At 43.2% G+C, this 13070-nt stretch overlaps 1 protein-coding gene across 2 annotated transcripts in view; it reads right to left on the minus strand.

The window, feature by feature from the left end:
- Window positions 1–12360, minus strand: part of LOC135921759 (uncharacterized) — a 64309-nt gene extending 51949 nt beyond the window's left edge. Inside the window, exons 1-3 of one of the 2 annotated variants that reach the window (XM_065456055.1) lie at window positions 12251–12360; window positions 3980–4138; window positions 728–1051 (exon numbers count right to left, since the gene is read on the minus strand). In XM_065456055.1, coding sequence (XP_065312127.1) covers window positions 728–1051; window positions 3980–4138; window positions 12251–12299 — 532 coding nt within the window. In that variant the 5' untranslated portion in view covers window positions 12300–12360. The remainder of the gene's footprint in view (window positions 1–727; window positions 1052–3979; window positions 4139–12250) is intronic. The other variant, XM_065456057.1, reaches the window with a different exon arrangement.
- Between the last annotated feature and the right edge of the window lie 710 nt (window positions 12361–13070).

Genomic DNA, 13070 nt, shown 5'->3' on the forward strand with positions numbered 1-13070 from the left:
GAATTATAATGTTTCACGGAAGCCTGTGTGGTCGGGATGGAATATAAAGAAAAGGCACACAATACCCGGGGCACTGCGCTGACCATAGTAAATTTAAAATAAAAGAATACGTTTCTTCTCCCACACGGGAACCTCGCCCAACGACATGGCAATTGGAACGAGCCCATTACAGCATACACTGTAAAAGCCACACATACACGCTCGAACGCTCGCACGCTCGCATTCAAGGCCCAGCACTGATTGCAAGTGATAATTATGAAACCACAAAGATAACGCCTGCATTCATTAAAAAACTAAATTATGGGGTTTTACGTTCCAAAACCAAGATAGGATTATGAGGCACACCGTAGTGGGGGACTACGGAAATTTGGACCACCTGGGGTTCTTTAACGCACACGGGTGTTTTCACTCCTATCAAAATGCGGGTGCCTTGGCCGGGATTCAATGCCGCGGCCTCGTGCTTGGTAACCCAACACCGTAACCGCTAGGGAACCACGGCATATCCCTGTATTCATTCATCAGCGTTTATGTACCAACTCCAAGAAACCTTCAATCTACGGCTTGAAAAATTGTCAGACGCGTGTGCCAGCACAACAAAATTGCTCATGAAAAAGAAATGCCTACTTTCGGTGGTTATTCGCTACAATCCAATAGCATCAAGGAACATTCAGCGCCCGATTCTCAATTTTTCAAAGGCGAGAATCGACTTGCACGAGCAAAGACTCACCTGTCGCGCCTGTGACCACGGTAGCATTGACAGCTCTGCCGAGCTTGCGCTCTTCCTTTAGCGAACCGTTCACACTGTAGAATGGGCGCAAGATAAGCCTGTAGCTTGTCCATGGCGCCAGAGTGTCCAGGACCGCGTTACGATCCGCGGCGCCCAGCGTCAGCGTAAACGCTACCGCACTTGACTGGACGGTCAGGTAGTAACCGGCAAGGAGGAGTGGTACGCTCGAGTCTCCGCGAGGATGTTGCCAAGTAGCGCGTAGCGTGCTGTTTGCTTCGGGTGTCACTTCCAGCGGAATTCGCTCAGCGATCAAAGCGGGTGAGGCTGACAAAAAAAAAGAAGAACAGAACAATCATCACACCAGCGCTAAGATTCCTTTCAGTGAACATCGTCATAGACGTACAAGATACTCGGTGACGCTCACGTAAGAATTATTGTAGCCACATACACAATGCAATAGCCGATTAAATTGTATCTGATACCATATGCGTTATTTGGGTTTTAGGGCGCAGCGACAGATTCGACAGATACCTCGCATCACCCCTAATGTAAGTTCCTGTCAGTACACTTCGTCTAGGTGCGTGAACAATGATAATAAACTGGCGCGACCTAATAAACTAAATTATAGGACATGATGTTGTTAATGCTGTTAACGCAGCAATGACACACACGACACACTGATGCAGGTCAAATACTGCGTATACGCCCAATCATGCTGCTGAATGTTTAATGCCAATGTTAAGTATTGATTTGTCTAGAAGCCGTCACAAACATAAGCGATCTGTGGTGGTTGCCATGGTGAAGCTAAGCCGCTCTAATATGTGCTCCTTTCTACAGTCGATTAGTATGATTATTAATATTCCCCTGCGGTATTGAAACTCGCCTTCAATTTACCACAATAATTCATCGTTATTTGCGCTTTCGAACATTCAGCAATCAAATATGCGCTCTGAAATCGCTGCACCCGCAGCTCACGTACCGTTTTAATTGGTTTCACGAATAATTTGTATAAGTTGTATAGGTTTTTCTTTTTGTTTTGTTTGAATGTTTGTATTGAATTGCTTTACCACTATTACAGACTTGTTCTTTCACCTTCACCTGCTACCATTTGTATAATTTCTTGGTACTTTTTTTTGTTACTTCACACAGTCGGTTGTTTCATTTATCCCGTTATTTATATTGTTAGATATTTGTTCTTTCATGTTTACTCGCTAACAATGTATAATTTCTTTTTACTCCTTTTATTGGTAATTCCCTGTATCCTCCCCTCACGCAATACTCCTTCGGGAGCCTGTGAGGTAAATGAATAAATAAATAAATAAATTTAGAAAAAGCTGCATATTTTGAGCACAAAGTAAAGCTCGTTTGTCTCCGTAAAATTGAGTGCTTCGTATGGCCATGTGAGAGCAGCTCACTCTTGCTTCATCACGGTCAGAGACACCATACACCATACAGCCGATATCGGCAGGTTTTTTTGCAGCTTTTGGGTAGCATTTCAGCAGTGAACGTGCCGGCTCGTTTGGCGACAGAAATGCGTCGTGACCGCGTCAATGCCCAACACGAAACAATTGTACAATGACATTTGTCGCCTTACGTGTACGTTACACGCAAGCGCCATTCCCGAATGTTAGTGTGCGCCCCTTCAAGACATCTATGATGAACACGGCAAATCCCACCGGTGCGATTGCCGGGGTCGCCGCAATGCGCCCTTTCGTCCAATCATTGTCGCCCCACGGCAACCTGGTGCGCGCCGCTGCGGTTCGCCCTATTCGCCATTAGTTTAACGTGTGAGAACTGAAATCTGAGGAATATCTTAAAAGGCAAGGTGCCGTCTGGTGCCAGACAAATCCAAGACAAGCCAACCCATCAGCGACCATCCGGTCGTTTGTAAGCCGATGTGTGTGTTGTCAGGCATACGGACGCGCGAATGGCTGAACGATCTCAGATGTTCGTTGCGCTCATGGCTTGTTTCGGATGAGTTCAGAAATGCCAGTAATCGGGAGTACCCAAACTGTAGCGGAAGCCATAAGTGCCACCGTGTTCAACAACGCTACTTCTCTAGGTGCATAAGATTAATTATGGTAAGCTTGTCAAATAGCGCACGTTAACATAGAAAACGTAAACTGCAGTAGCGCCTTTACACACGGAGCAAGGCGTAGTGAGGCGCAAACTCTTACTTACGTAATGAGTTTGCGCTTATTTGCCAAGGCTATCCTAAACCTTTATATCTGTTGTTTGCCTTTGTTCGCGTTGCAAAGACGCTGATGAAGATACAATCTTCGTTTTATTTTCTTAGACGCGCGGAAGTCCTGAAGAAGTATAAGCTGGCCATGTTGCTATAGGAAACTCGGCTTTGTCCTTGACTGGAAACACGTTCTCATGTGGGGTAAACATTTTGATGCCAATGATCTTATTCGTGTAGATGTGTGCACATTGAAGAGAAATGTGTTGCTGCAAGGTGAGTTATGTAAACTCAGAGCAGGTGCCATTCTGAATCATTTCTAAAGCTATACGGAGTTACCTGTTTAAGCCGAAGGGTCAACGTTGTCTGCTGACGGTATATATTACCTTTCCCATCTAATATACACCTCAATATGGCAGCCATTCTAGCACTTCATTAAGCAAAAAGACTTTCCTCGAAGGGGATGTGTAGTTAGCAGAAAATATAATTCATAGGCAAAGAGGATTCAAAATTATCTTTGTCATATCGCACCTGAGTTGTCAACTACAGAAAATTATATGAGTTAGGTGTATTTCGATTAGGGCCCTCTGGTTTACTATCAGCATTTCTTTATCCGTAGTGGGGATTGAATACTAGCCATTGTCCTAATAAGATCGTGTTAGCAGGTGCAAGAACTTTCTGCTAGACAGTCTCTCATAGTCCTATTTTAAGACGTTAAACACCACTATTGAATGAATGAATGAACTATTTATTCTGTTAGAAAGCAAGAATGTTTACGCGTAAATTATGTGTATATTGTTCAGAAAGACAATGCACATTCAACGTGTTGCTCCGACATGCACGATGGTACTTGCCTTGCGCCTCATTCGGAATTTCATTACACGCTATAATAAACGGGCAGTTAGGAAGATGGACGAAGCTAACAGCCATTTCCCGACAGAGCTGACCGAAACATTCCGTGTGAGCAATTTTGATTTGGCGGGCGAGTTATACAAGCCTTAGAATCTGCAACATATTTATATAACCAATTGTTGTACAGATGTGTGATAAGTCAGTAAATAATAGCTTACTGCAAATCTTTTGGCTTTCATCGGGTCTTTCAAAGCTCTGATATGCTTGCTGGTCAACCGCAAGAGGACAGTCGCCTTCACCATCGCAGACCCATGTGCTTGGAATCGTTGTTGTGGTGCCCCAACATTGGAACTCGCCCTCATCAAACGCTGAGACTTCTGAAAACAAATCGAAAGATACCGGTCAGGCTCAAGTGGCGACATAAAGCAGTCTGTGAATAAGGACATTTCATAAAGACCGGAAACGGTTTTAGTATAGCTCTTCCTTATCTTAGTACCCTGGAAACATCATGGAAACACCATTCAACAAAACGCATTTGTTTCGGAAAGCCAAATATGTCAAACCTTCCACGCAAGTTTTCTTACGTTCTCTTATATTATCTACGTGACCCTAGCTTCTAAAGTATGTAATATTTTGGATCATTACTGAATTGATAAAACAATTCAGCATTTGTATACGCTCCAGCTCGTCAGAAGAAGGCGAGCTTTTGTTTGTGACTAATGTATAGTAGAGAGAAAAATGCGTGATATCTGCAAAGGCAAATATTCTTCGCCGAAACACGACACCGTCCTATTTAAAGCTATTGTACTTGAAAAACTTCCTGAGTGTTTTTAATTACACACACACACACACACACACACACACACACACACACACACACACACACACACACACACACACACACACACACACACACACACACACACACACACACACACACACACACACACACACCCTGAGATCGCCTGCCTTACTTTCGCAATATCTGTAGGGTAGCCAACCGGGCTCAGTCCTGGTTAACCTCCCTACCTTTCCTTTATCATTTGCTCTCTACACTCGGCGGCCACGCTGCAAATTTCCACGGTGGCTTGCAACCACGCAACTTAGTATGAAGGCAACTTGTCCAGGAAATGAAGTTGTTAGTGCGCCGCTCATCGAGCAAGCAGCTCCTCTGGCTGGCAGCACTGGCTGCTGCGCGCTGCTCGAGCTCTCACCGACGACCACTCTTTCGTTATTAGGCACGTGCACTCTAAAAATTGGGAGGGTATTGCAGGAGTAAAGCAACCGATTTACTCTTCAAAGTATTGTTTTACTATTTCAAACTGTCTAGTGATAGGAAATGCATTATTAAAAATTAAATTATGGGGTTTTACGTGCCAAAAGGACTTTCTGATTATGAGGCACGCCGTAGTGGAGGACTCCGGAAATTTCGACCACCTGGGGTTCTTTAACGTGCACCTAAATCTAAGAACACGGGTGTTTTTGCATTTCGCCCCCATCGAAATGCGGCCGCCGTGGCCGGGATTCAATCCCATGACCTCGTGCTTAGCAGCTCAACACCATAGCAGGAAATGCATTGTTCTCTCCGTCAGCAAGGAGAGAGTGAAATGTTCTGAGAGAGAGTTGAATGCCCGTTCAACTCTTGTTGCAATAAAGAACAAAACGAAGCGTAATCTTCTGCTTCAACTGTAGGAGGCTGGCCACGAACATGGCGACGTATCACTCACGCGCGCTGGGCAAAGAGCACATCGTTCTGCTTCTAAGAGAAAAGGTGGCCACAGTGTAAAGGAAAGCGGAGCCAGCGCTCTACTTTTTCACTCGGAGTTGCCCCGGCCGCGCACGCACACAACATCGCGGAACGGGCACAGCACCGGAGAGAGGTGATCCGTCCGGCGAGGAGGAACGAAGGCTATCCTAGGGAAACCGTGTGTCAGGAATCTCGGCGTCACCGCGAAAACAGGACAGTCATTTGTCATTCGTTTGATATAACAAATCCTCCACGGTAAGCGAATTATAACTTACGTGCACATTCTATGTATATGACATGCTATCGCCAAGAAGTTATCGCGACGTTCAGCCGACGCGGTTGACAACTGTCTAGGCAAACGGGCTGTGTCTCGATGTTAATAGAGAAAGCCAGTCGTCGCGATAACTGCACGTGATTTTATCACTTGCCGCTATCCGTAAGATGTTTGAAAGTCGCGAACGCTGCCACAACCATGGTATGTTCAATAAGACCTGAGGCGACGGGACGGATAAAATGGTTTGTTTACCAGCCCATGACATTGAGCATATGCAGAGCGTGCTTAGGCGGTTGGTGTGCTCTAATTTATTGAGTTAAGCAGTCTACTGTGTACGGAACACTGTTGAAATACGGAGACACATAGCAGAAGGCATCATTTTGCTGGCGGCATGCTTTCGTTATAATAAGCTGCGTGCTTGACGGTGTCTTTCAACCATAGGTAATCTGGGAACACTGAACTGACGTGCTGCGCCAGTGGTAGTTAGAAACTTTGCCGCAGCCATTTAGCTGCATGTTGCAAGAGGTTAGTTGGGGGTGTTATCTAGAGCTTACTGAAAACGCATGAGGAATGCATAATTTAGGCTGAATAAGACTGAGCTGTTTTTGCTCATGTATCGAAATGGTGTGATGATATATTTGATTTTATGTCTCATGTTGCGGTTTTCGTGCACGGTGTGAATGTTAGAGGGCGCTTATGTGAACGAATTCGTGAATTGTCAAGCGGCGAGTTATGCATCGGAATCGAATACAACAGCTACTGTGTGTAATTACAGTTGCAGGGGCGTTTTGCATACGCTTACTGTTTTGTTTGATTATATGTCAAAATTTATATCTCGTTTTGCGGTTTTTGAGCATTGTGCGAATGTTAAAGGGTGCTTATGTGTATGAACTCGGTGAACTTGTGAGCGCATTTGCTCTGCATTTGATAATATGAGCTGGCGTTTCAGAAATATGTCATATGAACAGTTAAGTCACCCTTCCTCTGGGGGTTACAAGCGTAATATGAGACATCAAAATGTTTATCGCTTTAATATTTTCAGTGGAGAAATAAAGTATAAAAATAAAACATTGCCATAATTCAGTTTTACCAGTCGTCTGTCATACACAAAACAAAGAATTCACATGGTAAATAACTGTGGTCTAACTGCAACCTTTACATGCCTTCAAGAATGTAAAATGCCAGATTTCAAACAGCAACAATAGCCGAATCAGTTAAAAATTAACTCCACTGAGTACCTAATAAATAAAAATAGGTTCACCCCTTTTAGTAAGCATAGATGCAGGCTGCAGCGAAATGTTTCTTCTTAGTTTTGAAACGTGGGTAAGCTGGCCATAACAAAAATTGTTTCGCAATCTTATAGGCACATGGAACTAACTGGAGGACCATATTTTCCTTCCTGCTGAGCATCATGTTTGCAGATATGATGCTCCAATTTTGGCTTGAGCAATGGCACTACCAGATGTGGTGCGGGGAGCACACTGGGCACGTGCTTAGGATGTCACAAGTGATGTTTATGACACTAAACTAATGACAGACATGACATCTGACAATGACCAATATTCTACTTATTAGTAGGAGCACTGGACGATTAGCGGTGAACGAGTATGAAGTGTCGGTTATCTTTTCCTTTAAATCTAAAAATTTAAGTTAGTTTAACAGTTGACTATTGCAGTCATTTAGATGTTTCGCATGCATTTCAGTAGGAAGACTAAGAGGCAATACTGTTTTATCGTGGTGACCTCATTTTTTGACTGTCTTGTTTTTACATCATGTCTTCGTGTTGACTTTTGCACATGATGTTTTTCAGGCACCCGCTTTATATCACGCAAGAAGGTAGCTACAAGCACAGAAGGATGTCAAGGGGCTAGCCCAGCACGATTCCACCTGGTGCAGAGGAGCGCACTCCAAAGAATCAAAATACAATGCCATGTGATTTTTATGAGAAAACTACAATGAGTGTATATGGATGTACCATTTCACTAGATATCACCAAAACTTTCAAAATGCAGTGTGTCACACCAAGATGAAAATTCTCACTTGCTCAAGGCAGTCATCTTAATATGGCATTTTTTGTGATATTTCTCATGGGAAAGTCAAGATTAAGTATGCTCTCTGAAGCAAACACATAGGAGAAAGTGTCACTGAAAAGTTAGAAATGTGTTTAAAAAGAAGCTGATAAGTTTTGTGAGAAGGAACTGCTTTCTGTCTTGCCTCTCAGCAGATATATCCATGTGACGAAGAATACTGGCACAATAACATTGCAGATTTATCTAGTGACATAACAAATACTTCCAGTGAGCACAGTGTCTGTGCTCACTACAAAAAGACACAGCTCATGCTTGCTTAGCCTCTGAGATAATTTAACAGCACGCAATTGCGAGGGTACAAATACAAGCCACTGTCGTTGAGTATTTTAAACGCTGACATGAAGCAGATTTTCATGTCTTCCCATTTATCTATTTTTTACACCTAAATTTAGAAGTATGGCTTCCTCCTAGGTTCCAGAAAGGGGAAGCATTGTGGCAGAGTACGCCCGATTCAAGAAGTCACGACCTTTAGGTGCATGCTAAGGAATCAAGTTCATAGAACTGCTCGCTGCTCCCGAAGCGGAAGCAAGGAGTAAGGCATTCAACTATGTACACCGTGAGGCGCACCTTAAAATCAACAGCCTGGCTACAACCACGGTAGGGCCAAAGGCCTCTGCCATGCTTCTACAACTTCCCCGGTGTTGTGGTATTTGTGGCCATGTTGTCCCTGCACCTTATATCTTAATTAGAAGCCACAGAGTAACTTGCAATTACAAGAATAATTTCGCACGTGTAAAATTGTGATTTTTCCTTTTGTGAAAGAGTCATGTCAGTGCTTCTGGCAGGTATGAGATTTTAACTAGTGTGGCAATCTACTTGCCAACAAAGTGTGCTAGTGGAGGCAGGAATGTGTTCAATGCAAAGAATTGAGAGCATCTGCGTGGAAGACTTGTTCATCAATTGGCGGATATGAAGATATGATGTTAACTAAGCAAAAGCCCCTTAGTTTAATTGGTTCTGCTGACATAATTTTTACAAGACAAATAAAATTAAAGCATTTTTGCACGTAGTAAATTTCTGTACGTAAGATAGAGTGCACAGTGAGGCACTACATTAGCCTTTCCAGACAAATATATATGTGTTCTGAGGCAATGATATGATTCTGTGAAGAGCAATAATTTTTCTTTCTTTAGCGTACCTTAACGACTTCTGTAGGAAAAAAAACCTTTGGTTTCAGGTAGTGGGTTGATTGTGCAAGTAAATGCATTGCTGCATGCAAAATCCACGTGCATGGAAGGAATATGTAAAACAGGATATTGTCCTTCCAAATTTACGATTTGCTTGTCTTCTTTGCGCAGTGACCTGCCTGTACTTATGCTTATGTCGCCTTTGATGCATCATATTCGTCACATCTGATTTTTGGTCCTCATCTGAAGCCTTGCTATAGTTACATTGCATTTTCAACTAGCCCCAATTATTGACCATATAATTATGCAAGCTGCTCCCCAAAAGTATAGCGTTCACATCGTAATGCGAAATGAGAAACTACCATGTATTACAAGAAATTTGATGCGCAAGATTTGAAATCCAATGCTTCTTGCAGTTTTGCATTCATTTGCTACACACTAGATGATATTGCAAATTTAATTTTATTTATTTGTGAGAAAGTGTGACGGTTCACTCCCAAGATCACCAGGAAACTACTTTCGTGAGAAGGCCAACAGAATAGGAAATATGATGCGCCTATGTAGCTCTTTGACCGGGCAGGATATTGCTGCAGAATCAGGACAAGACACGCATAGAAACAATATGGTGCAGGCCATACATGAATAAGTTTGTGTTAAATATAACCGAGGCAAGACCTGTGGCCTCACATGAGAATATACGGCACATTTCTAAATGCACTGTGCTCTAAGTCAGGAACATCCATACGTTGCACAGGACGTTATCAAATGAGCTGCTATCTTAGCATATAGCAATATGAAAAGTTTCTTGCACAACTTATCTACGCTACCAGCTCCATCCTTAGCAGCTCATCTGGTAACCTCTTCCATATAAGTGCATGGGTTTCGGGCTAGAAATGCGCTCGCTGGCCAGTAATTTGGTGCATATTTCTCTTCAATAGTAGTGTCAATACTTTGTGAGTTCGCGCACATTTGTTCTATTTGTTACCTTTCTATTGTATACTTTATTATTGAAAAGACAGAGCCGATCGAAAATAAATGATATTTCTACACTGCAATATTGATGAAACTTTGGAGACTACAGATATACATTTGTTTTATTACAAGATATGTTGTGAACTTCATGGACATCACTGTAATCTGATTTTATGTGTGTCAGTATGTTTCTCAAATTGCAATTCAGTTCGTCTTGTGACTGATCAATAAAAATTTTGTCTTTTTAAGAAAAAAAATGTCTTAATTGAATAACCCGGCGACAACGGATTACATCCAATTGAGCAAGCATAAGTTCAAGAGCTCCGTATGAAGGAATCAAATATTTATCAAATGTAAGTATCACGACTCCCTTCTAACGTGACCATGACTTTGCATCGTGAGCGCTTTCACACGATAGGGAAGAATACTAGCAATCTCTCGGTTAGGAGTACGAGCACTGTGTTTTAGGGAATTGAAACACTCGGTTTGGAGGAGTAGAAGTATTCGGTATGGAAGAGAAGTAGCACTCGGTCTGGTGGCGTACTATTACCCTTGTGTGGAGAGTATTAGCACATTGCGTAAGAGTACAAGCGCTCCCTTGCGGTGGAGCAATAAAACTGTCAGGGGTGTTACTCTACTCTCACAAAGGAGGTCGATGTACACTCGAAACGGGAGCGGCGTATGGGACAAGCAGGTACTCCCTGTCGAGTGTACGGCAGGAGATGCAGTACAGTGAGCAGCCGCTCTTGTTTGCCGTCGTGTGCTTCGCAGCGTTACCGCTGGCTCATCGAGGCTCGCCGATACCCCCGAAGCTGCCGAGCACTACGAAATGGCGCGTGCGTGCGCGTGGGAACTTTTGTTCATATCTTGCGGTTCCTTGCGCGTCTTGCGCCTTGAGTTGAGATCAAGGAATGTTGTGGTCGATGTTGGCATTTTGTCGTTGTGACTTATGCATATATAATGCTCTTCATAGATGTTTCCCACGTTTCTATAAAATGGCAGTCTTACCATTCGACGTGGAAGTTATAGAAGCGTAATAGTGAAGGGTTCTGACTTGATATACTTCTTTAGGTAATCTAAATAAGCTTTATATTAATTACGACTCGTCGGAAATACTCTGCGAATCTTCGCTGATATTTGTGAAGTTTGTCTCTCGCTCCTGTAGTGCTGCATTAGTTTGATCGAGACAATCATGGATATAGCATGCGGCTTTCTTCTGCTGAGATTACATCATAGATTACACCCGACATTCTTCCGCGCACCAATCTCTGCCCAAATGTGAGTTTTTGTGAGGTAAAATGCATGTAGCCAGACTACTTCATTTTAGTGATGAATGTGAATTTCATTCTCTCGCTCTATGTTCTTCTGGGTTAATTTTCCTTTACGCAGTTTATGGTACAAAACGAGATTTCTTTAAGGTTTTGGGGATTTTCAACTTCAGTTTGGGCTATGACTGCCTATTCTCTTACCAGGCAAATGATGTTTTCTTTGTTGTGCGTGCGTGAGTGATACATTTCTATGTTCAGGACAGGCCTCCTGAAAATGTAACAGGAGTCTGCACTACGTTTTGCTCTCTATTACCGTAAGTATCAATGGGAATTATAGATAAAATACACGTGGCAAGAATAGTTTATTTTAATAATGAATGTGGATTTGATTGTGTCACTCTACGTTGTTCTGCGTTCATTTTCCTTTGTGTAGCTTATGGTAGAAAACGAGATTTCTCTAAGGTTTTGGGTGTTTTCAACTCCCGTTTGCGCTATGACTGGCTGTTCTCTTACCAGAAAAATGACGTTTTCTTTGTTGTGCGTGCGTGAATGATACATTTCTATGTTCAGGACTGGCCTCCTGAAAGTGTAGCAGGAGTATGCACTACATTTTTCTCTGTATTACCGCAAGTATGAACGGAAACTATACTCTCTCTTGTGATAGAGTATAAAGAACACGTCACTCTCGCGTTGCTTAGGGAGTGGACAATGCTGTTCACTCCACCCAATATTTTCCGAGAGTAGAGAAATGCCTTCAAGAGTAAATCAAGCGCTTCACTCCCGCAACGCACTTTCTAGTTTTTAGAACGTAGATAGACATACAATATTAACACGTGGCTCTTTGTAGCGTATATTCAGCCGCTGGCTTATAGGAAGAGACGCGGAATTTCAAGGAGCAAGTGTAGATGCTCCCTCAGTCGTACAAACAACTTTCATGCCTGAATTGCGACTAAGGGTGTTATTCAGCAGACCCACTTGTACTGCGTCTACGAGTGTTGTTGGCATACTCACGTTCCTGGAAGAGGACAAGGCAAACGACAAGAAGTGTCCACCCACGCATGTTTACACGCAGAACGCACTGACGCACACCGGGGTAGACTTCGCTACGGGGTGGATGCTGTCTCCTGTCCCGAGTAGCTTGGCTTTGGGGGGTTTGCACTATATAAGCACTTCAAGGCGGAACTAAACCTGGCATATGTCTGTTAAAGATAGCTAGGGCAGCACAACACTTGCGCAATGCTGTGAAATCCTCCATGCGATGGCCTCTTCGCCTCGAGTTTCCTTAAGATAGACTCTGAAACGGTCTTTATCATGGAGCTACCACTCTTGCTTGAAACTATCAACCACCATGAGTGGAGTCTATGGCACCATGTACAACGTGTTGGGTTGTGTTATATTTGGCTTGGGCGAGTCACTAATAGACCTATTTTTCTCGCGGCATTGTGCAAAACAATTTAATCTTCAATCTTTTTTCGAACAATGTAGTATGAGAGAACAGCCGGACAAATGATTTGGCTTTAGGGGTTCGTACTATACAGGCACTACTAAAGCGGAACTAAAGGCGAAATATGTCAGCTGAGACATGCCGGGCAGCTTATCCCGTACACAGTGTAGATAAATCTGACGCGGTGGCTTGCCCGCTTCGGGTTTCTTTAAGATAGCCTCCGAATAGACTTTATGAATTAGTTCCCTCTCTTGATTTGCACTATCAACCGCCCTACGCAGAGTCTATGGTAGAGCCTAGGCTAGGATGTCTTGTATATGGCGTGGAAGTGTCGTTCATAGTCCTACTTTTCTCGCGGTAATGCCCAAGAAAATCTCAAATTTTCGG

The sequence above is a fragment of the Dermacentor albipictus genome, chromosome 8 (assembly GCF_038994185.2).
Source record: "Dermacentor albipictus isolate Rhodes 1998 colony chromosome 8, USDA_Dalb.pri_finalv2, whole genome shotgun sequence".
In the NCBI taxonomy this organism is placed as follows: Eukaryota; Metazoa; Arthropoda; class Arachnida; order Ixodida; family Ixodidae; genus Dermacentor; species Dermacentor albipictus.